Source organism: Talpa occidentalis, unplaced genomic scaffold (genome assembly GCF_014898055.3).
Source record: "Talpa occidentalis isolate TD23 unplaced genomic scaffold, MPIMG_talOcc4v2.1 talOcc4.14, whole genome shotgun sequence".
NCBI classification, from domain to species: Eukaryota; Metazoa; Chordata; class Mammalia; order Eulipotyphla; family Talpidae; genus Talpa; species Talpa occidentalis.
In genome coordinates, this window is record NW_023601433.1 from 5,996,804 (window position 1) to 6,021,710 (window position 24,907).

Sequence of the window (24,907 nt, forward strand, 5' to 3'; positions counted from 1 at the left end):
CCCTTTCTTTTGCAGGTAACCTGGACATCACCCCGGACGACCCCCGCTGGATCGGAGCCTGGTGGGGCGGCTTTCTGCTCTGCGGTGCCTTACTCTTCTTCTCTTCCCTCTTGATGTTCGGGTTTCCACAGTCTCTGCCCCCACACTCAGACCCCGCCATGGAGAGCGAGCAGGCCATGCTCCCCGAGAGAGAGTACGAGCGGGCCAAGCCCAGCAACGGGGTCCTGAGGCACCCCCTGGAGCCCGACAGCAGTGCCTCCTGCTTCCAGCAGCTGAGAGGTAAAGGCCTCCTGCAGGGTGGGCTGCCGGGGCCAGAGAGGGGGCGCGGAGGGGGCTGGGGGAGGGCCTCAGAGCTTGGGAATTGAGGCCAAACCTGTTTGTTCTGCATGATTTGCCTCTTCCAATCTTGTGCTCGAAGCATCCCTCAGAAGTGACCTAACATGCTTAAATGAAACAAAGTTAGAGTCGCTACCCTTCACCGAAAGGACAGACTCACCTCCCCAAGGGAGACCCGGCGGCTGGCCCAGGACCTGCGGGGCAGTAAACAAAGGTGTGGACACCAGAAAGTGGAAAGGGAAGGAGGAGGCTGGACCCTTGGAGGTGCCTTTGAATTCTTTATTTTTTTTTTAAAGATTTATTTATTTATGCATACAAGCGCTGGCTACAGGCCAGAGATGTGGGGGGTGAAAGGACTCTCCAGAGTCAGAGTGAGGAACAGAACAGACAGACATACACTGCTGAGGGGAGCAGCGGGCGAGACAGGAGAGGTCTGCTGCGCCGTGTGGGTAGCTCCCTGGCCGGCCGGGGATCGAACTCGTGCTGCAGAGGCTGCGGACTGCTTCATAGTGCGGTGCTCAACCCCTTGCTCCACCAGGATTCCAGGCCACTTAGAACCCCATTGAAGCGGTGAAGGGCTTTGAAGTGAGTTCCCTTTGCCTGCCACAGGCTTTCTCACTTAAAAAGCCACATTTAAAGTGCATTTCTTTAGATGCACTCTGTCCTTCCACACCCTCCGTTCCAGATGAGAGCTGTGTTTTTCTGGGAAAATAGTAACTCGATCTTAAAAAAAAAGTCATGCTTTACGATGCAGCCACGCTCACGCTGCCGTTTTTAAAGCAGAAACTGGGTCTTTCCTGATGAACGCACAGTGGTGCCGCCTGAGCAGCCTCACAGCCACAAGGGTGTCCCCTCCTTGCTCCTGGGGCCCCGAGAAACCGGCTGGATTTTGGAAATGAGCCGGAGCAGGACTGGGCATTGCTCCCGGGGAAGCTGGGGTGGAGAAAGGTCACCTCTTGCAGTGGCTGCAGAGCTTGGACTCACGACTGGGGTGGGGGGGTCTTTGCTGGGCCTCTGCATAATGACGTGTGTGTGCGGACCCACGGACCCGGGAGGGCCCCCACCTGGGGCTCAGTTCCCTCCTGCCCTTCTCAGGCTGCCGCATTTCCCTTCCCCAGGGATGGCGTGGCTGTAAGAACTAGGGCACTGCCCACAGAAGACCGTCTGATTTTAGTACCTGCTGGTCGGTCAGGACAAGGAAACTGTGCATGTCCCCAGAAGAGCCCCGTTTAGTCTTCTCGTGTTGTGGCTGGGCCGTGCTCCCTGAGGGGTCTGGCCGGGTCTCGCTTTGGAATTGTCCTAATTCCAGTTGTAGCTGATTTTAGACGTCATCATTCTGAGGCCCAGAATGCATTGCACGAGGAGCCCGCCCACCCATTCTGTGTCCTCTGAGGTTGCCTGGGCTTGTGTCCCCAGGAGTATGTGCCTAGAACAAGAGAACCCCCAAGCAGGCCCACTTGCAGGCACCCCAGCGGCTGCAGGCTGCTCCCTGCTGCTCCCCCACTCACACAGCAGCCAGTGGCCCATAACCAGGCCCGCCTGTGGGGGCCGTGCAGGCCCCCGCTCTGAAGATGGCCTCCTCCCCAGTCTCTCCTCATCCCAGGCAGGCGTCTTGCTTCCTGGGCCTGGAGCACACTGATCCCCACCACTGTGGCCCCCGCGTTCCGCAGGACCCCGGGCTGGCCTGGCTGCGGGTTCCGGCTCACATCTGTGGCTCGGCCTCTGCCGGGTGGCAGACGGCGCGACTGCATTTTCCTTAATTAGGGCCTTGCCTTTGGTGAGAGCCGCTGCCGGGAGCCTGGTGATGGGCATGTCCTCGCTGCAGCCGAGCGGCTGAGGGCTCTGCCGAGCAATTGTCCTTACAGAACAGGGCTCGCCCCCCCACCCCCGAGCTGTTCCTGGTAAAATCTTCTGTCTGACGCCACAGCCAAGAAACCATCCACCCTCGGAAGCCCCGGGCTCCTGTGCGGGCTGCGGTCCAGGTGCTGCCATGTGACTTCACATGTCCAGTGTCTGGGTCCCCGGGGCAGACTGGCCAGTGACTCCCCAGCATTGGTGGAACCCTCTGGGGTGCTCTGGGCATGCCGTGGCCAGCGATGCGCTCTCAGCACAGGGCCCCCCTCACGACGACGGCTCTATTAATTACTATTAGCGGGTTCTTGGCGTGTGCCAGAAGCCCCGGCCTCGTGCGCGCCCGTCCTGTCACCTTGGCCGCAGTCCCGGGATGGAGCGGTGTCTCCAGCCACGGACCGCTCGGCCCTGAAGCTAGAAATCAAGCCCCAGCAACCTGGCTCCTCGGAGCGGGTTCCCGCCGTCATTTCATCCAGCCTCATTCAGGGAAACCTTGATTGGGGCCAGGGCCCCTCCCCGTCAGTGTCTTCAGCCCTTTCTGTCTTGCATTTCTCTCCCTTCCTTTTCTAGCCCCCACCTTCAAACAACTCGGACTAAGCCCCTGAGTCACGCCAGATTTGGTCAGTTCCCCGAGCCCCAGTGGAAATTGTTGTGATTATTATTAATAATTCTGAGAATTAAGCTCCCTCAGACCAGCTTAACGGTCTCCCTGCTTCATCTTCAGAATCTCAGAACCAGGCCCGAATCCATCCTGCTTAGGCGCACGCTGTGACAGCAAGCCCAGGGTCTGAGTTCCCACTGTGCTCCCCTAGCTGTGAGACTGCTCTCTGCCTCAGTTTCCCCACCTGAAATGGAGGGTTGTTTTTTTTTAAAGATTTATTTATGCATACAAGAACTAGGGTGTAGGCCAGAGGGGTGAGAGGATTCACCAGAGACAGAGTGAAGTGCAGAACAGGCAGATCGACCGAAGTACACTGCTGAGGGAAGCAGTGGTTGAGTCAGGAGAGGTCTGCTGTACCATGTGAGTAGCTCCCTGTCCGGGGTTCGAACTCGTACTGCAGAGGCTATGGACAGCTTCATGGGTTGCATCTTAACCCCTTGCGCCGCCAGAGAGGCCCTGAAATGGAGGGTTTTCATGCTCCAAGAGCATAGGCTGCCTGTGAGTGGTTTGTCAGCAGTTAGACACTTGCTACTTTCTCCATCCCCGAGGATCCGAAAGTTTCCAAGAAGTCTCCGTCCTGCATGTCTTAAGAGAGAAGTAGGAAGCTTGTTTTCCTCTGAGACCTTACCCTGCTGCTGTTCCCAGCTACATACTGTTCTGCCCTTGCTGGCACCGTGATCCCCAGGAGAGGAAAGAAGCTCTCCCCAGCAGGGGACCCCACGGGAGGCTGCATGATGCAGGCCAGCCTCCCCTCCCCGCCTGGCCCAGCTCCCCTCCCAGGTGAAGTCAGTAGGTGGAGGGTGAGTGGCTAAGGGAGGCAGGCTGTCATTGTGCTGGGGGCTGGTGTGACCTTGGTTCATCTGTTTCTGTTTGTCTGGGGCACCTCATTAGCGGCAGCCTCCTTGGAAAGTTAGAATTTTATGGGCTGAAGTCGTTTGAATGAAAAAGCTTGAAATGTGGGGATAGCCCCAGGATCATGGTAATTAATACTCCTTTTCAAATCAGGGCTTTTTGGAGGGCAGGCTGAACCTTGGAAAAGGAATCTTCTTTGGAGAGCGCTAAGAGTCACAGTAATAAAACCTGGCATGGGAGGAAGGAGCCAGGAGGAACACAGATCAACAGGGGAGGAAGCTGTCATTTCTGGAGGCACATGGCTTAGAAGAGGAAAGAATGATCTTCATGCAAATAAGGCCCAGAGAGGCGTCCCTGGCACTTCAGTCAGAGGAGCCTCAAACTTAGTGATTTTCACATCTAATTCCAGGTGAAATTAGTCATTAGATCTTAAGACAAAAGCAGGCAGGCGCCTATCTCTCCGAAGAGAAGAGGCGTTATCTCTGGAATAATTAACATGCTTCTGAAGAAGGGAATTGTTCCCTTAACTGGAGTTGTCTTTGTTGAGCAAGTGCTCCCCTGTTCCCAAGCAAATCAGGATGGCCACGATGAAGGATAAGGAGATAGCCAGGCCACAGGGATACAGCCTCACTGGCGCCGTTTCTGCAGCAGAGAACAAAGTTCTTAATTGGAAGATACTGGTGGTATCAGCACAGCTGATACCAGTGGGGAGCAAGTTTGGCTGTGGTCCCTGCTTCTTCTGAAGTGCCTGAATCTGAGTAGTCTGTACCCTAATAGGATATGAAGCGCCCAATAAAATGGCTGAGAGTCGTTTTCCTGGAGCACCCCCACTGTGCCTATGAATTGCCGTTATCTTAATTACAAAAGCGTATAGTGATCGAGCAGTGTTGTTACCTGCAAAACTTATAAATAGACAGGGACTTTCAAGTGCACTTATTACACAGAGGTGCTGTGCTCCCTGGAAGTGATCCGTAGCTGCCTCCCTGCAGCCTGAAGCTTGGGGCCTCATCAGTCCCTTGTCACGGGTGCATTACAGCAGCACCGCGCACCGCACACCAGAGCCAATCAGCCTTCACTCAGTGGCCGTGACTCCAGATGGTGGCACCCAGAGGACTTGTTCAGAAGACAAATGCTTACCTTGTTACTCTTTTTATGCCCCATGTATCCCTCTTTTGTATTTGTGAAACGGTCCACATTTGTAAACATGACAGTTGACATGCCACTAAGTGTCTGCAGGATACTCAGTAATGTGGATTTAACAAGGGAAACTCTCCCAACATTTAAACACAGATTTTAAGTAGAACCACTTCTAGATATTTATTTGAAATGACATTTCTAAAAGAGTCAGATTATCATAAATGCTTGAAACCCTGTAAAGAAGAAAACTCACTCATAAAGGCCAGTCCACTTGCAATAAAGCAGGGTATTGGATGTACGAATACCATGGATTTAAACCTGTTTTCTCAGCAACTTTATCCTTGTTCATACACTCCAGGTGTTTGTTTTCTTTGTGTGTGCATTGATTTAATCCAAGAATCGCCTTCCTGAGGTTTTAGTGCTTGTAGAAACCACCCCAGAATAGCTGAGAGCCCCGGCCCTGGTTATTGTCTGGTTTTCCTCTATCAGGATGTAGGATTGGGTGGCTCAGCCCACAGCGATTCTTTTTATTAAGTGAAAGGATCCCGAAGTCCTTATCTTTCATATAGATTTTTTGAAGCTTGGTATCTTTCCCAGAAATGATAAATTTGAAGTTTTGTGTACCTGTCATTCCCGCCCCATTGTTCTGTCATTTTGATTTATTGAGCTTGTCTGTTAACATTATTAAAAACTTATCTACCCGCTATTATTATTTTATTCTAATTAGTTGGGCCATTTCGAGGTTTCATCTCCTAGGAGATGAGGTTAAGCTTGTGTAATTAGCCCTTCTTTGGGACAGCTGGCTAATCCATCACCTTGCAACGCTCCCCGGGCCCTGCTCGCGTGTATGACCAGTGGCTGGGTTTTCGAGGACTCGGTGTAGCACTTGGTTTATCTGGGCCTCTGTCTTGTCTTTGTCATGTACATGGGTGGGAACAAGAGCACCATCTGCCTAATGTTCTACTTTGTCACGGCGACAGCAAAGGAGGCCTCACTTTACCCCTGGCACAGCTCTGTGACTAAGTTCAGCCTCATCCGCCTTACCCTCCTGTGCCATTATGTACCTAAAGCTTTTCTTTAAATATCCTGAACTCTACTTATTTTAATCTTGCATGGTCTTAGGCCATAACAGTGCTGTGGCCACACGTTAGATGGATCAGTTATGTTTTAGTTAAATTTTTCGTAAGTTCAGACTTAAAAAGTGGATAAATGTTGAAATGACAGGGCGGTTATAGCGGCAGGAAGGGACAGAGCGGGGTCTCTGTGATTCGAGCAGACAGGTGAAGGAGTGTGCTGGAGCCCTCGGTGGCTTTTCAGGCTTTTATTGGGATTTTACCCAGTGCAGCCGGCAGGGGTGCCAGGGGGCCGGGAGGTTGCCAGGCCTCCCAGCCCCCAGTGAATCTTCACTCTCTCTGGCATTCTCTCGTGGTCTTGTTCTCTCCCTTCTGCTTCCTTCTGGCAGTTCTGCTCCCTTGCTTGTTCCCCTGCTGGTGGTTCCGTTCCCCTCTGGCATCCCATGACGCCTCTCTTATGAGCCCCACCTCAGCCCAGGTGAATCCCACCTCCATATGCCCACACCCCACTCCAGGTGCCCACCATCAGGCATGCATTCAGGGCCGCAGGGATCCATCATCAACCCTATTGGTGGGAAGGCAGAAAAGCCTGACCATCATTTACCCTACAGCAGTCATGGTGCCCGCAGCCCGCTGCGTGCTCCCAGCTCCGCCCGGTGGAGGAAGTCTGCTCAAGGAGCAGAGCCGGGGGGTTGATCCAGAAATACCAAATACTGGGATTGCTTTCAAAGGTTTTGAGAAAACTAATCTCTATTTCTAAGAGGCCCCATGGTAAGAGGAAATCTTAGCCATGTAGGAACACACACCCTTTAAGAGAAGTAGAGTGTAAGAAACTAAGATGGAAATGTGTGGCCTCGGCAGGCGCTGCTTCCCGGCCCCATCACTGTTTCAGGGGAAGCACCTTGGCTGAGTGTCCGCTTTCATCTGAACCCCGAATGGGGAGCAGGTCTTCTGGGCTGGGGTGTCCATGAGAAAAAGTCTAGCTGAGAAAGAAGGAACATGTGCGGCAAAGATGTGGGGCAGAGTGTTCCCCTGGAGAGAACCCCTCCCCTCCCCCCGGTGCAGAGACTGGGGGAGGGAGGCCTGGGTGAGGCAAGAAAGAGCCAGTGGCTGGACTGGAGTGGGGGACAAAGGGGCAGAGAAAGTGTGATGAGAGCCCAAAGGAGCAGGGCAAGGCCACCAACTCAGGACAGGTGACAGAGGATGTGGGTTTGAGCCTGAGCCACTGGGTGTCTGATTATGTGTACTGAGTTGGCAAAAATGGTTTGGGGGGCTCGGGGGTAGAAGATCGGCCTGGGGGTACAGCGTAGGTGAGCTGGTCCCTCTGTCCTCTCCCTGCAGTCATCCCGAAGGTCACCAAGCACCTGCTCTCCAACCCTGTGTTCACCTGCATCATCCTGGCCGCCTGCATGGAGATTGCCGTGGTGGCTGGCTTTGCTGCCTTCTTGGGGAAGTACCTGGAGCAGCAGTTCAACCTCACCACCTCTTCTGCCAACCAGCTGCTCGGTGAGTCTGCCCTGCAGCCCCCAGGGAGGCCGGGGCAACCAGGTGCATGTAAACTGCCAGTGTTTGTGGAGGCCCACCAGAAAGCCCAGCCTGGGCCCCCGACAACGTATGTGTGGCCCCATGCAGCAGGAATCCCACAGTACACTCTCAGGGGGAGATTTGCCTGCCCATGCATTTGCTAAAAGTACCTGATAATAAAGCACCGAAAGATAAAATGTATGTAGGAAGCACCGTGACAGGCCAGGAAGTCAGTGGATTGGTGTGAGCTAGAGAACTGGGGGCAAGATACAGTGAAGGAAGAGGAAACTTAGGATGGATCTTGAAAGATTAGCAGGCTTGGGTCAGACACACAGAAAGGCAAGAACATTCTTGGCAGCATGAACCGCACCATCAGCTTGAAAGCTGTGCCCTCCCCTGCTATCCCATGCCAGATATAACTAATGGATCGTGCACTGCCCCTCCCCGAGATCAGTCCTGGCCTTCCTGTGCTTCCCAACAGATGACATACATCTGCGTCCAGTAGCTTGGAGCTGCCATGCTAATGCAAACCCGCATGCCCTCTTGAGAAGGAGCATTACTTGAGGGGAGAGGCAGGCAAGTCTCACAGCAGATGGGAGAGAGGGAAGAATCAGGAGGGACTCCCAGGTTTGTGGCTTACACAGCTGGTGGCCCCACTGTGAAGCCTGGAACAGCAGAGAACAATCTGATCATAGGGAAGATTACAAGTTCACGTGTGTGAAGCAGCTCAGTGTGAGATGTCACTGGTATATCTATGTGACATCCTGATTACTGGTTCCTTGAACTACAAGGTAGTCAGGGGTGCCGACCCTGTGGTGTAACTGTTGACTCCTGCAAAACCCGGCCACTGTTGATGGGGAGTCTTGCGATAACAGAAACACTAGATGAACACGTACTTTGTACATTCTACATGTCATAGATGGTCTCCTTAAAGCTAGCGAGAGAAAGGGAAATGTTACTAAGAAGGCCAGGAGAGAGTGCATTTGTAGTCCCGGACTGTATTTCTGGAGACCCTAGGTTTGCAAGAAAACCTGCGTGGAAGTGGATCCAAGCAGTTCCCAGTCTTGTTGTTGGAGGCTCAGCTGTGCCCGGTGGAGGACTCCAGGGGCCCGGGGCAGGAATGTGGTTCCTTTGCATCCGTGTGGAAGGCAGCTGAATTTACGTGGGGAGAATGTGCAGAATTGGAAAAGAAGGGGTGACCCGCCAATCACAGGAAGACAGAGGAGGCACAGAGAAGTATAAGCAGCAGCCTCTGGAAGAAGGCCGTGGGCCCGGGAGGCCAGAAAGAGACTGTTCCAAAAAGGACGCAGCAGCCTCAGCGACAGAGCCAGACCCAGGCTGGGTGTGCCCTCAGCCGTGACAAGCTGGCCTCATCGGCGTTGCGCGGTGGCTTCCAAGAGGAGTGGGCCTGGCGGTGCCCCCAGGAAGCAGACGCTGTGCTGCCAACAGACTGGAACAGGTAGCTGAGCAGCAGGCAGGGCCAGCAGGAGGTGGTGTGCAGGAACAACAGAGAAGGTGGGAGGACGCACGTGGGGGCGCCGAGACGGCAGCGTGTCCTGCCGTCTGAGGCTGCTCCGGCCCCGTATCCTCCCCACTGCTCACGAGTCGGGGCGTCTGCGGAGAGAGACGGCCAGGCCATGCTTTCTGATCTCCTCCAGCCCTTCCAGTGGCTTCCAGCATGGCCGGCACCCAGATGCGGACGGGCCAGCCCCTGCCAAGTCTTAAGGAAAACCACAGACACCCTGCATCCCCTCCGCCAGCAGGCAGGCCCATGGGGGAGAGGCTGGGAGCCCCTGGAACTCGGTATCGCTGGTGGGAGGCAGAAGGTGAGGAGTGCGTGGGGCTGCGCTGTGGCCACCAGTACAGCTGAGCCCATGTGGGCCCTGGGATCCGGCCCCTCCCGCAGATGTACACCCAGAGGAGCGGGCACACAGGTGGCTCTTTTGTATCTGCCTGGGCTCAGCATTCAGAGCCGTCTCGTGCAGAGTCGCCCCAAACTGGAAAGCACCCAGGTGACTGTCGGCAGAAGAGGTGAATAAGGTGTATACATTCTAGAATGTTCATACAGTGAATGAATGATCACACAGCTTGAAAAAGACTTGGAGAGATGCCTCAGTGTCAATTCCAAGACACACACTTGAGTGCGTATTTGTGTCAGTTAGAAAGGGGAAACGTTACAGTAATAAGGGCCAGAGGTGATGACCCAAGGGGGACACTAACTGGGAGAGGGTCCCCCAGAGCCTGGGGGCTGCAGAAATGTTTTAGGCTTGGGCCAAGCAGTGATTTCAGAGGTATATGCAGATGCAAAAATTCATCTGCTGTTCCCTTAAATGTGTGCACTTCACAGGACATAATGTATCTCAATTTCTCAAAAAAAAAAAAAAAAAAAAAAAAAAGATTCAAATCCCACTGAGAAGATGTGGCTGGGCCACAGGCCTCTCTTTGGGACCCGCTAGGATAGCACCAGCCTTTTATTCCCCCCTTGTTACTAATTACTCTTTACTGCCCACTGCTGAGTAGCAGAGTAGCACTTGCAAAAGGTAGTAGCAAACTGCAGCCAGCCTTTGATATCTGTTGGACAGAGGTGGGGTGAAATGCACCCCCTCTGAAGTTACAGCTTCTTCCTTATAGCAAGGACTCCGGGTTTTCACCCTCCAGCTGCCAAAGAGTTTCTTCCTCACCTCCCGGTTTCCTTGCTGCTGATGCTTCTGTTTTGATCGCACGGCACGGTGACTTCGATGTGCGGGCTGTGTTCTATCCAGACAGAGCCTGTGTGTTCTATAAACAAGTAAATCAATAGTCTGCAGGGCAGAGGGCAAAACAGCGAGCTTGCCTGCTCGAGCCTCGCTCTCCCAGTGACGTCTGGGTGACAGGATCTCTGCAGGGGTGCATGCAGCCCGGTGGCCCATGAGGCTCTCCAGTTGGTGGCATGCACGCCCAGTCCCAGTGGACTCTGGGGGCTTGGCTGCAAAAGGGGGTGCAGAGGCCCTTCAGGGAACAAAAAGAGGCACCAGGAGCCTAAGGCCAGGCCTGTGTCAGAAAAAGCCTGGCCAGTGTGGTCTGCACAGTCACCCCAGGATAGCAGGGCTAGGGCCCCCCCACAAAGTCTTCAGCAACAGAAGTCAAGTTCAGAGGAGAGCTGACGGATGGGCCGCGTGCACAGAGGTGAACAGGACTCAATCTGCGCACGTCACCGTGATGAGGATGGAGTTTGGGGGACATGCTGGGCCCCACCTGTGTGCTCATGCCACGAGCACACGGAGGAGGGAGAGCCTGGTGGAGGAAGGCGCGAGGAAAAGGGCCAAAAGCTTGTTGCCATGGCTACCATCACCGCCAGGTGACACTCCCTCTGTCTTGCTGGGAAATCAACCAAAACCCAGAGCTGCTCGCGAGCGCGCTCACACAGACCCACCTGCTCACAGAAATAATTCATGTGTCCCGAAAAGGATTCTGCGGCCCGCTCTGTGCCGGGCCCGGCGCTGGCTGGCAGCACAAAGTGGCACTTGCCTTCTGGGAAGCTGGAGCTCAGTAGAGGGAGAGAGCAAGAAACAAGAGAACCAAAAATAAATGAGACAGCATCGGATCGTGGGGCGAGCCTGGAAATAACAAAAGAGGCAAGAAATGCCAGGGCGCCCCAGTGAGGGAGGCAGGGGCCCCATAGGGCCGCTCTGAAGGGGGTGACAGGGAAGGTCACAGGGCACATCAGCGGCTGAGCGGGTTTGCCCTGTTCTGGGGGGAGGCAGGCAGGAGGGGCGGGCGTCAGTGGTGAGCAGTGAGACAGGCGAGCATGGAGAGACACACACACCGCCGGGGGTCACTTCTCTGGCACGGGCAGGAGCACGCGGAGAACAGCCCAGCTGTTCCAGGAGCACCAGATAACACAGGGCTGTTGTGTTTCTTTAAAATGCGACTTGTGCTATTTTCTTGCAGAGCCCAGGCTTCTGGTTATTTCTTCCCCTAATATTAAAATGAATTTGCATGCCCTTAGCACATGCCAGCTGGTGGATGTAGTCGATTGACCTCGGGGTCCGTTGATTGGCAGGGAGGAGGCAGCCTGCGCTGGAAAATTGGCTGCACAGTCTACACAGTGCAAGTCTTCACAGAGGAAGTGAGCGAGAACTGAGCAAAGCCAGACAGGAGCCTAGAACCTAATAAATCCTTTGGTGCTGTACATCCCCCGAGTCTTCAAGATTCAGGAATAACAGGCGTAGGGTCCCGCTGCCTTGCAGAGAGCTGTTTCCAGGAGAGGGGACGTGGCAGCCAGGAGCGCGCCCAGAGCTACGATGCATGATGATGAGATTGATGCTCCCTCTGGGAGGTCAGGACTGGTTGACGCACTGTCTCTGCGGGCTGGTGGTTCTAGCACCTTCATTAAACAGCCTCCAGACCTTCCAGGAAGCCTCCCAGCTCGATGAGAAGAGAGGCTGGAAAGGCCACAGATGATCTGGGGGTACCCCTTCCACCACACCTTAACAGTGCACAGAAAGCACATACTCCCCCATTTTACAGTATTTACCCACTTGCCCAAAGCTTGCATGTTTTAGGGAGCCCCCAAATTGTCTGCCTCTCTCTCAGCTGCCCCATGTCAGCAGTGTGTGTTGTTGAGGGCACCCCCTTACCTGGGCAGGTACAGGCACCTGGACCCTAAAATAATGAGTTTATGTGTCTGTCTCCACCCATTTTTCTGTGAGCTCCTGGAGGGCAGAAATGAGGCCCTGGTAGGGCCTGGGGGCCCGGTGGAGAGGGCGCCCCCCTGGGTACCAGCGGGGCCGGCCTGGCCTGGCTGCACAGGGCCTGGCCCCTGCTCACCGCTCCTGGGCCTCTGTCTCCCCAGGGATGACAGCGATCCCATGCGCCTGTCTGGGCATCTTCCTGGGCGGCCTCCTGGTGAAGAAGCTCAGCCTGTCCGCCCTTGGGGCCATTCGCATGGCCATGCTGGTCAACCTGGTATCCACGGCTTGCTACGTCTCCTTCCTCTTCCTGGGCTGTGACACGGGCCCCGTGGCCGGGGTCACCGTTCCCTACGGAAACACGTGAGTACCTGGGGTACCTGCTTCTGCCCCTGCCCCAGCACCCCCAGCACTCGGGGGACAGGAACCAGGGTGACATCTCTGGGCTAAGAGGGCAGACATCCCACCCGGCAGCCAGAGAGCCAGGGAGACGGTGGGACATTCAGTCCCTAAAGACTCACATTATTGTTTTTGCACTTGACTTTAGGACTGACATGAAGAGAGAAAATAAAGATAAATATAATTTAAAATTCAGCATAAGCTATGAGACCGCAGTAGTCCCTTAAATTTACTCTCAAACTATCGTTCGACTCGTAGTAGCTTGAAGGGTCTGGGATTGGTCAGTGTGTGAAGGGACAGTTAAGAGAAGGGAAGGGAGTTGGTAGGTTCTGTTGGAACCACTTCTCTGATTTCTTCGCTATTATCCCAAGACTGTGGTCTCAATCAGAATTGCCTTTCAAGGGAGTTATGGGGGGGACTTACAGATCCAGTGTCAACAGCTGCCCCTTTTCTCCATGGGATGCTGAGATTTCCTTGTGAATTCAGCCTGGAACCTCAAGACTGCAGCATGGCTGCCTGCAGGAGGCCAGGTCCTCTCTATACCTGCCCACTCCTCCAGGCAGTCCACCAGGCCTGTTAAAGCCAGAAAATGCAGTAGAACTAGGCCTTATCTTGCCCCCTGCAAGTTCTCCTCTACCCCACCACGATGGCCTCCTCCAGTACCCATCCCTGACCGTCCTTGCTCCTACCTTCCTACCTATTGTGCCTTCTGCTTTGCATGGAATGAGAAAATCTAGAATGAACCCCCAGCCCTTCCTGAGCCAACTCTCAATGGAGTGGTTCAGGGCACAGGGCAGTTCTAGGATGGAGTTTTCTTCAATAAGAGAAGGACTCAGGGCCTGCAGTCCCTGCCAGCTCTGCTGAAATTGGCAAGTTCCTATCCCTCCTCTCCTACATAAGCATTATGTACATCGAGGCCGATGACATAACATGGCTGTGCCTCAGTTTCCTCCCTATATACCCCAGGGGCCAAGACTGAGAATAAAAGGCAGTGCTGTCGCAGCACGAGTAGAGCTGACCAGCGAATCGCCAGCTGCCCCATCGTCGTCAGGATGAACTGCTGTGAACCCCGAGAGCCTTAGCAGGAAACAACAGGGCAGAAGAGACACTTCCTCTCTCCCTTCTCCCCGCTGGCAGCCATCTGGAGAGGTTCCCTGGCAGAGGTGGCCCTGAGCGGGTCCCAGCTGTTGGGCAGGGAGAGTTAGGACTGAGGAGGAGCAGAAAGGGGGTGGCAGGTGGCCCATCACTGCAGCCGAGGCCGTCCGCAGGGGGCCCTACCAGAAACTGGCCTTTCTCTGACGGTTCTGCGTTTCCTTTCTTTCCAGCTCAGCACCCGGGTCTGCCCTGAACCCCAAGTCGCCCTGCAATAAAAACTGTGAATGCCAAACCGACTCCTTCACCCCAGTGTGTGGGGCAGACGGCATCACCTACCTGTCGGCCTGCTTCGCTGGCTGCAACAGCACGGTATGGGGGCCTCGCCGGGATGGACGGGGCGGGCACTCGGGCCGCCAGCATAACTCAAAACCCCAAGCCACAGCAGGAATGGGGCAGGTGCATGCGATTCAAAGTGAGCTATGCACAGAGGCAGGGAGACGGCTGTCAGGCATTCGCAGCAGAACAGGACCCCACAGGGCTGAGCTCCCAGACAACAGAAGCATCTAAGACCAGAAGCTCCTTCCTCAGGGAAGGCCTCTTCCAAACCTGACGCTCTCTGGTCGTAACACACACCTCCCTCCCTTGGCTACCTTCGCCTTTCTCTCCCCAGTGAGGTGCCACCCACCTTTTCCCATTCTCCCGCTAGAACTCTTGGTGGCTCTTTGCTCCCTAACATGAATTGTACACTTGGCTGTCAGCCTGCAGCTTTCTTTGTGTGCAGCAGGAAAACCTGATGTTAAGACACTGGTCACCACGTCACACTGATCCCACCTCCCAGGTGTCTGTCACACCTGCCCTTCTGTATCCACACCGCCGCAGGTCCCCCTCATCTGTGCTTGGGCACAGTTAGCAGTCACCTACCTGACCTTACAGCTCAGGAGCGCTCCTTCTGGGCCGGCTGCTGCCATGCCGTCAGAATGATTTCTCTCAGACCGTCGTACGGTGACTGTAAACAAAGTTTGTGTGCCTGTGCGCTGCCAGTTTCCTGCTTGCTTCCTTTCAGTCTGTGGTATTCAGTTTTACCCCACACACCACCTGTCTTTTCATACTTTTCCCACCTGCTAGGTAACTCCTACTCACCCATCAATACCCCACTCAAATTTGCCCCCCTCTGTGAAGCCATCACTTCCCTCCTTTGTCACTGGGGTCCTCACCTCTGCAGTCTTGGTACCTGTGTCTCTTGGAAGATCTTGTGTGTGGCAAGGCAGGGGTTGCTAGAAGTCTGTCGTCTGCTCTGGCTGTGGGTGTCCTAAGCCAGGCCTAGCTTCCAGGAGCACCCTTTAAATGTCTGGGGACACAGGTGAAAGGCAGGTAAGAAGAAAGCTGAGGGGCTGTTTTCAAGGAACTCAGAGTTGGGAACATTTGTTTTCACCCATTTCCCACATCCTGTGTCTTTGGAGAGCAGCAATTTCCCTGAAAGAAGAAAAAATCGATCATTTATTTTCATTTCCAAAGATTTCATTTTTCCGTGCTTTTAACATTTACATTCCTGACTGGTTATTAACATTTTTCTATGGAGAAATAAATCACGATTGGGAGGGGGTCATGGAAAGGAATGGATTTTTTTAAATTAGATGATAAAGCAATTTCTTTGTGTGACTAGAAATGAATTTTTAAAAAGGAATGGGGCCTTGAGAATGGTTAAAATAAAAATACCAACTATTCTTTTCCATGACAACAATTTCATTAACATTTTAATATCCAGAAAGTTCTATTATAAATCAGTTCTGGTTATTGTCCCGTTACAAGAAGTAAATGGATTCACTATGGGCTACTGTCCAGTGCCCCTCCCTCTCCCTGCCCTCGGCCATCCATAGGACCTCACTTGAGGCCTCTGCTCCCTCGGGGCAGATGTGGCCAGTGACCTCGGAGGTGCTAGCATTGGGGTGGGGTCTACCCCATGCCAGACCCTGTCTTTGACTGCGGTTTCCCTGCTGAGGACGCCCTCCTTTTCCAACCTGTGGGGGCCTCTGTGCCTGTGCTGCACACGTTCTGCCGAGATGGCCTGTGCTGGCTGCCTCTCCTCACACCTCACGCCTCCCGCCTCTTAAAGGAACACCGTGAACCTTCCCCGGCTTCCCGCATGCACCAGCTCTTCCTTGCCCCCGGACCTTTGCACATGCTGCTCCTTTGGTCAGGGACAATCTTCCTGCCTGAGTCCTCCTGTGCCAAGGCTGCCTCTGCTGCTGAGCAGCCTCGTCTCCCAGTCACTCTCTCCTACCAATCTGGCACCTACTTGCTCCCAGCCAGGTCCTTCCCACCATGTGGCTCGTTCACGCCACATGGCCCTCACTGGGCACAGCGTCCAGTGGGGCCCTGGTGTGGACGCCTGCATCCCAGAGCCAGCAGGGCCTCCCAGGTGCCCGGCCGGGCTCAGGGCTGACGTCACAGAGCCCCAGGGTGCCCTGGACACAGCACGTCTGTCTCCACCAGCAGTTGGCAGGTGCAGGCTTCAGTGCTAAAGATGGACCCGGTCTTTGTTTGTCTCTTGCTGCTTCAGAGCTTCCCATCAAGATCTGTGAAAATTTCCCATAACTGGGTTAGCTGGGAAGCCACCAATCAGATAATTCCGATGATGGGAAAATCTGGTTCGTGTTAGTGGTTTCCTAATATTAGCCCTTCCTTCCTGCCCTGGCCGGGGTTCTGTTTTTTGTTATTTTATAACTCCTTGGGTAATGACCATGGAAGTTTCTAGGGTTGCATTTTAATGTACAATTTCTAATTCTCCTCGTTGCCTATGACCAGAAGGGGTGACAAAAAAGATTGCAAGTTAATTCCGTAAGCTTCCTTTGGCATGAATATATTGTCCAGATTGTTTCTGTACCTTTCACTCTCAGAAGTAATTATTCCGACAGAAGCGTGTTGGTATGCCGCTGCCTGACTGCTGGAAGCTGTAGCCTTTTGATGTTCTGAATAATTGACTAAAACACAAGCTTCTCTCAGCCACTGGACGTCAGGACAGTGTAGCACAGCCGTTGTCGGGGGCTGAGATAGCTGACTAATTCACTTATTCGTCCCCGTCCAGACACTAGTATTCCCAGGACGCCTGTTTGGCTGGCACACAGAGGTGGTTCTGTGGAGGGAGGGGCCCCTGGACACAAGCAGGGAACCTGGCGTTCAGGATTCAGCCCTGGCTACACGCTGGCACTGCCTGCAAGCTTTTAATGCATGAGTTTGGAGCCCCGTCCTCAGGTTGTCTGGCTGCCTCACCCTGCAGTGGGCCTAGGCTTCAGTAGCTGTGAAGACCTGCATGTCCTTGGTGGGTAACCAGCTTTCAGCAAAGGCAGTCTCCACCTGGTGTGGTGCCCCTTGGCGCCTGCGTCCTGCAACCCATGGCACATGGCAGCATCCCCAACTCCACCAGCCAAGGCCAAGAGCAGCCACCCCTACTTACCCTGGGGAGGGGGTAGAATCGCCCGCCACAGTTGAGAACCACTGCTGCCCTACAAAGGGTGAGCTCTTAAGACCGCGTCTTTCTAGAAACAGGTCAGCACATGATCTGACACTGAGTACCCCACTTGAGTCTCCTTTCCTGCCTCATTGCTCATGCCCTGGCCTGCCAGAAAAGGCAAGCAGAACCTGGGGTGCCCCACCAGCACCGCAACAGAATGCGTCACCTGTGCACCCAGCTATGGCCTGAACCACACTGAAGCAGGCTGGGCAGCTGAGGCACAGATCTGGGCCCTGGCCTGGCTTAAAGGTGCACCAAAGTGCACACAGTGCCTGCAGGGAGCAGCGATGAGCGGGAGCAGGGAAGTCTCCACCTGGCCACCCCACTGCTGGGGTACCCCGGTCCAGTGTTCCTGCCTGTTTGTTGTCTGGCCCGCAGGCTGGGAGGCTGCGGGCCCCTTCACAGCCCGTCCCCAAGTGCCAGGACTGAGTTGTAAGTCTGTACCCAACCTGATGATGGTTGGTCGGCAGGTTCTGGTGAATATTCTGGACCAAGCTGTCTTGGGGCACCGCCGCTGGGTTCTGGGCTTGGCACGAGAACTAGAGTGAAGGGCGCAAGTTTGCCCCGAGATGAGTGTGGTAGTAGAGTCATGCACATGGGAACACCCAAGGGCAGCCCTAGGTAATTAGATCTGTGTCGAGTGAGAAGAACACGTTCTAGCAAAGAACAAGCAGAGCCTAGACTGAAGACCAGGCTGTCTCGCCGACTACTCACAACAGTTGCTCTGGCTAGGAACTGAAAAAGGAATTGTGACGTAGTTTTTTAATTTTTACTGTGTATTTCTAATGGTCTAAAATGAACAGCTGTCCCTTTCTAATCTGGAATAATGTTTTATTTACAAGAAGAGGTGGCATCAAAGGCCAGGCGGCTTCCTTCTCTGCTAAGAGAAGGAAGCAGAGAGGCAGACAGTTCAGGGTGGACATCGGCAGGGATTGGCTGGGGCTGGCGTTGGAAGGAGGGTGTGAGCATGTGCTTCCCTGAGGAGTGTGGGCAGGGCCCTGCCTTTGTCGTGAAGTGTGCGTGGGGCTCGCTGGGGCTAGGCAGGAAGGACATCTCGTGGGCTGCACATAAGCAGCGCCCTGGCCTTGTGAGTCTGAGGAAGGGGCATGAAGGCTGCAGGGGAGCCAGGAGGGCCTGGTGTTCATTCTGAGTTGCAGCCAAGGCCTTCCCCTTCCAGCTCAGCCCACCTCTCCCTACTTGACAAAGAGCAAGCCTCGCTGCTCCCCAAAGAGCAGCCCTCTCCTCCTCTTTGGCAGGAGGCAATTAAGGCTCTGGCAGGATGTCCCCCTGTCCTGCCTCACAGGTGACGGAGGTGAGAGGAAGATGTGCTTTCATCTCAGAACCTTCCTCTCTGGCCATTATCCTGCAGCCGTGACCCTGCGAGGGAGCGCGTTCCTTCCTGTGGTGTTTCAATCTCCCTCTGCCTGTAGGTCGCTGGCAGGGCTCTTTGTGTTGAGCTCCGAGGTCCTTGCTTGGAAATAGCAGCTTGGGTTGGGCCAATGAGGTGAAGCGCTTCTAAGCTACAAAAGGACAGTAATAAATGACAGGAGCGTGTCGGGGAAACTTCACTGAATCATGAAAGAATCCATAAATGTCTAGGACACACAGGAGCACGTTATTCAGAGGACAGCGTCTCCATCTATTGTGGCGGAGTCAGCAGTCCCCAGCTGGCTCTCGGCTGTTAGGAAGCCGGCCAAAAGGGTGCGAGATGGCACAGGCACGGGCCGGGTGGCAGAGCACCGCGTGTGCCAGCACCCTCTCTGCAGAGCCTCTTCCTGGACAACAGCACCAGGGCCTGACACTGCGTAGAAATTTTCGGTTCCTCCTGAGAACTGAGCATGTTAGATAAAAACAGTAGCGCAGAATGTTGGGACTCACTCTCGACCGTCCAAGTTTGACAGCAAACTCTTATCGCAGATATCATCACGCCCTTAGAAAGTCTTCTCTCAACCTAGAAATTAGTTCTGTTTGTACGGTTAATCAGAATCACTCCATTGGTGGGGAGCATGGGGGGAACCCAAACAAAACTACTTTATTCGCCAGTCTCTTTTGAAACATGACAAGTATTTTGTTCTTGTAATACGAGCTGTCAAAATAGCACGCCTGTGATTTCCTTCATCAGTGGCAAAGGCATCCAAGATCCCAGAGAGTAATTTTTCTCTTTTTATGGTCTCCAGCTTTATTGTAATTATTTATCCCCATCACTGGAACGTTTCTTGATTTAAATTAATGACTGAATGAGGCACGGGGGTACAATTTGCGGGGACTCTGTTATTTGTCTTTCATTCTTTATTTTTTCATGCTCTCGAGTTTTAAATTTTTTGAGTAAATGCTATGTTCGTAGGGTTCAAACATCAGGAAGTGTAAAAAGGAGGGAGCGGTGCATGTTCTCAAGGAAGGACATGTTGTGTACGAGAGAGGGTCGGGGTTCGGCATATGTGGCCACCGGCGACCCCAGCATGATCGTATCCGATCCTGCGGCGGGGACAGAAGCCGTTGCAGAGTGGCTGGGGTGAGAGGTAGTGCGTGAGTTAGAAAAGTGAAAAGTCCAACAGTGAAGTTGGGGTGGAGACAGCAGCTTCCTTTCCTGGGCGGGGTGAGTCACAGCCGGGCGGCGCCCTGGTTCCTGACCAAAGCTGAGGAAGACTCGCTCGCGGCCACTTAGTGTCCACATGCATGTTCCCATGTGCATTCTGGAACTCTCTGCTGAGTCTCAGGACCATGTCAAGCAGGCGCAGAACACAGAACATAGTCCTCAGCCCAGGAGCATGGGCTCCCCCAGGACAGAAAGGGTCCTGCAGCGGGTGGGACATGCCCTCCTGCAGGGAAGTGCTAGGCCCACAGAGGGGGAGCTTGGGAGTCTGGGCCAGCCAGGAGGGAGACTTGTGCTGCATTTGGAAGTAGAGAAAGTGTCAGTGGGTGGGACCTTGCACCTCCCGCATGTTCACGGCGCCCCTGGGTGCTGTGCTCAGGCCGTCGGCACAGGACCTGCTGTGATGCTGTTATAGGGCAGCCCCGATATTGGACACGTTGCTTGGCTGTGGGTCCTCACCCGTGCGCTTTAAAGGGACTTATGAATACTCCACTGCAGGCACACACAAAAGGTTAATAAAAGGTTTATTTACAAGGGAAAAGGAAATAAGGAAAATGTACAACTCAGGGAGAAAATAGGGAAATAAAGTCTTTAATGCGTCCTACCCGATCCGCCGACCTGGAAACCCAAAGTCACTCTCAGAGCTGGCCGGACGCTGCGAGCTGGCCGAGAGCCAAAATGGGGGACCCCTCCAAAGCCCACGTGTCTGGCTTTATACCAATCTTGCTGCTTAACCCCACCCTCAGGTCCCAGCCACCTTCCCTTGGGTGGTGATGGGATTTGGAGTTCCCAGTGTCTTTGGCTTTGGCCTGGGGTGGGGGTGGAGTCCACAAAGCCTGTATGGAATTAGCTTTAGGACAGCCTTTTCCCCCTAACAACGGCTGCATGGAAAAAGGGGTCCAGCCGCAGAGTGTCGCCCTCCCTTGCGGATGATGGTCCCCACGTGGGCACGGTCATCCAGGATGCTGTCTCGGGGGAACATAAAGGCTTTCGGACACCCTGAAAAGTGCCCCAGGCAACACTATGGAATAAGAAAAGCCCCGCTATGCATTCTTGGGGGGGTGGGGGGAGTGTGGAAGCCACAGGGCACGTACTTGACCCTGTGGAGGACCCCCCGGTGTGCTGCGCTGGGAGTCCTGGAGAGAAAAGCAACGAATCATTTATAGTTGGTTTCATGTTGCGCTTATTAAAGTTCTCTGCACCACTCTTACGGGACCGTGATTGGCTCAGCTCCTCCCTCTCCCCTCGGAAGCTGCTGGATGCGAGCGGGGCAGCCAGGCAGGGTCCACGCAGAGCAAAGGGCTTTTCCTTAGTGTGCTCAGATCACGTATTAATAAATGCCACCCCCCTGCCCTCGCTGTGCACCCCACTGTCCGCCCTAAGCTCCGGAGCACCTCTTAGCATCCCTGACTCAGGCACTCCAGAACCTTCCGCGAGCCGGTGCGTAGCCTTTGTCGCCATGCTCCCGCGGGTACTGAGGTGACGACAGCGTGCAGCTCCCTGATTTACTTCTTTTAATATTCTTCAGTGTAATTGTAACTGCACAAGAGAGGACAAATTGGCAAGTAATTACAATGTTAATTTGGCAATGTCTTATCGCACGGTGGAAGTGCATTTCCTCTCCCATTGTTCTGGGGGGACACGTCTGTCTGGGGCAGGGCTGGCCGAGGGGTTCTGGAGCCTGGAAATGAGACAGGAGGTGGGAATCTGCTCTCCTCCCCACGAGCATTGCCTTATTTGCAGGAGCTATGCAGCCTCTGTTGACCGCTGACTCGTGGGTGCAGGCCTAGCTCACGCAGGGCCGCCAGCGCAGGCTTAGGCTGTGGCCGCGCTGCCTGACAGCGCCTCTGGATTTGGAAGCCGGAGCTAAAAGGGCCGCTCTTTCTTGCCTTTCAGAATCTGACCGGCTGTGCGTGCCTCACCACTGTCCCGCCCGAGAATGCCACCGTGGTTCCCGGAAAATGCCCCAGTCCCGGGTGCCAAGAGGCCTTCCTCACCTTTCTGTGCGTCATGTGTGTCTGCAGCATGATAGGGGCCATGGCGCAGACGCCCTCGGTCATCATCCTCATCAGGTGAGCTCCGCGTGGGCGCCCAGCGGCCGGCCCGGGGTGTGGCTGCACCTCACCCACCGCTGCTGACGGGGGAGAAGCAGACTGGCTGCAGGCTGCTTAGTCCAGAGGCCTGGAGGTCCTGTCCACAGCCAAGGGCAGGGGCCGGAGGGGGCTTCTGCCAGTGGCAGGGCAGGGCAGTGGTCAGGGGTTGAGTCCTTGGGTTGGGTTGGTGGACAGGGGTCCTCAGGCAAGGAAGCGGCAGTGGCCTTTCTAACCAAAGGCAGTGGCCCCATGTCTGCCTGGATCTCACCTAAGGAGAGAACGAGGAGCTGCTGTCCTTCACAGCCACCAGTAAGGTTACAGGACAGGGAGCTGGATTGGGCAGCGCTTAAGCAACGCTCCCAGAATTCTCAACACGGCGTTAAACACGAGGTGGAGGCTGTGGGTTGAGAGTAAGTGCGGCCGCCAAGGCGCCACTGGGCATGCTGGAAGCGTGTGCTCACAGCTGTTGCTCACCTCAATGACCGGGGTGGTGGCTTCTGGGCCAGCGTGCCATCATGGCTATTCCACGTGGGCACCAGGGCCCAGATGAGAGCCAGCCCTGGCCCGTGGGGAGCAGAAAAGGCAAATCTACTGAAATACACTGCTGAGGGGAGCAGCAGATGAGTCAGGAGAGGCCTGCTGCACCATGGGGGTAGCTCCCTGGCTGGGGCTGGAACTCGTGCTGCTGAGGCTGCGGACAGCTTCACAGTGCTGCTCTTAACCCCTGTGCCACCAGGGAGGCCCCTGGCCCTTACATCCTTATCAGCACCTGCTTCTACAGATGGGGAGGCAGAGGCCCAGAGAGAGAGGAAGTAAGCTGTAGCATGTACGCCTCCACCCCGACCTTGCCCTGAATTTTTAATAATAATCAGACTGAACCCCCCATTTCTCCATAACTCCATCTGAGGAGGATTGTTCCTCCTGTGGGAACCTGTTTCCCAGCAGGATCAGCGGCAGATCTTAGTGTCTTGTTGCTGTTATTCCCAGGACATCAAATTCAAGTGATGAATATTCAAGCTCATTTTGCCAGTGTGTCTTCTTGCTAGGGGGAGTTTACCTCTCTTTATGCATATTTCAATTCAGTACCTTGAAATGAGTGTGCAGAAACTGGAACCATGGTGTGGATCGCTTTGAAGAACTAGGGTTTTATAACATGCACATTCTGAAGAATCTGAGCCCATTTCTGTGGGGAAACACTGATCTCATCAGCCAGAGGGTGGTTTCTGCAAGTCTCCACCTGTGCCAGGTTGCCTACATCATGCTCTTTATAGTGAGGAAGAAATGTGCATATCAATAGGGCCAAAATGGTGACGACCACAGCCACATCCTTTGGCTTGACAGTGTCTTCTGGCTCTCTCTACCGAGATGCCTGCCTACTGAGACCTGAACCCGGTGCTGTCAGTGGACAGAAGAGAACGGCAGCTACCAACTCCATGGACAGGGGTCCTGAGGACTAGCTGTCCCCCTGCTCATCAGCCGTAGGCCCCTTCTACGTGGAGTGGGAATTGGTCATTTCCAAACCTCCCTCTACCATCACTCCCAGCCCAGAGAATGTTCTCGAAAATGTGCAGAAAGATCATTCTAAAGGGTCTGTGGTGGATAAACTAAAGACAAGGAGATTGAGTCAGTTCAAGACAAAGAACTGTGATTACATGAAGGTACTTTTTTCAGTGGAGAAAGTGCTGATAGTGGATGAAGATAAATGGGTTGTTTCAAGATAGAGACAGGGGTCATGGTTCTGGTTCCTTGGGCACACAAGGATGGTTTCCCTTGCTGAGGCCAATCACTTAAGAGGCACCCCTGGGCCTGCCTGGTGGCCCAGGGGTTGTTTCAGCACTATCAGCACTACAGCCTGAGTTCGATTCCCAGCCAGGGAGCTGACCCACATGGGGCAGCAGACGTCTCCTGTCTCGCCCGCTGCTCCCCTCAGCAGTGTATTTCAGTCAATCTGCCTGTTCTGTTCCCCACTGTTTCTAGTGAGTCCTCTCACCCCCACACCTCTGGCCTGTCCTTGTCCCAGCAAAGGCAAAATACCTTTAAATAAAGACTGTACAGGCCACGTCTGCATTTGGTCCTTCGAGTGACAAGATTAGCTCCAGTTATTAAAACACACTGTTAAATTCTAAAACTTATCTTTCCAATGCAGTTGGAGTTATTTTTTAGATTTTAGGCAGGGAGGGCAGGGGGAAAAACCAAAACCATTCGTCATTTTCTAAAGGAGGTGTCTTGATGGGCAGCTGCAGTGGCTCTGGGGTCTGTTAATTAAAGCGGGTGATAAGGATCCTTTTCTTTTTCCTGTCTCTCTGCACGCAGGACCGTCAGCCCAGAGCTCAAGTCTTACGCCCTGGGAGTTCTTTTTCTCCTCCTCCGTCTGTTGGGTACGTATTCACTTTATTGCCTCAATAATGAATTGGATGCTTATTTATAACCAGGTGAGTAAATAGCAGCAAAAATTGTCCCATTTCTTGGGTTTGCCTTTTTTCTTCTGTGACATTTAATTCTTGGTAAACAAGAGAGTTGTCACGTCTGAAAATTTCACTCGGGGTTTAGACCTAAGCTCGGCACTCCCTGGGTATTGCGAAGCTTGCGTCTCTGCAATTTTGTCTTGCTTCCACCCTGATTTCTCATCAGCTTAGGGAAGAAAGTGATGGCACTAAAGGGAAAAGACTTTATTGGTGTCACCCAGCTCCCTCCCTCAGCAGCTGGTGAGATGCTTCATTTACAGGGCCACCCCCTGGGAGAGGGAGGGCGTCTCACAATAGTGCCTATATGGACACTCTGGACTTTGTTTTCCCAAATGGAGGTAGTTTATTCACCTGGGGCTCCAGAATGGAGCCGTGGGGCCCTCGAGCCTCAGAACCTGCATGCTGTGGCATGTGTTGACAGAAGGAATAAAGTCCAGCCCCTCAATTTAAAGCCAGGGAAGCAGAGGTTGGGAATGGCTCAGCCATCATGCAGTCCTGCCAGGGAGCTGACCCACATGGGGCAAAGTTGCAAAGGCCAGCCAGGTGACCCTGCCCCCATCATGCCCCTCACTCCCTCGATTGGTTTATGAGCATCCCTTTGTCAAGACCAAGGTGGGTCAGCATTTTTCCTTGAATAGCAGGTCACT

The 24,907-nt window shown here is 54.0% G+C and overlaps 1 protein-coding gene across 1 annotated transcript in view; it reads left to right on the plus strand.

The window, feature by feature from the left end:
- The window catches only part of SLCO3A1 (solute carrier organic anion transporter family member 3A1), a 183,683-nt gene that overhangs the window by 141,323 nt on the left and 17,453 nt on the right, over positions 1-24,907 (plus strand). Inside the window, 6 exon segments of the mRNA XM_037510033.2 lie at positions 16-279; positions 7,252-7,416; positions 12,269-12,467; positions 13,829-13,967; positions 21,599-21,774; positions 24,109-24,173. Of these exon segments, the coding sequence (XP_037365930.1) occupies positions 16-279; positions 7,252-7,416; positions 12,269-12,467; positions 13,829-13,967; positions 21,599-21,774; positions 24,109-24,173 (1,008 nt within the window).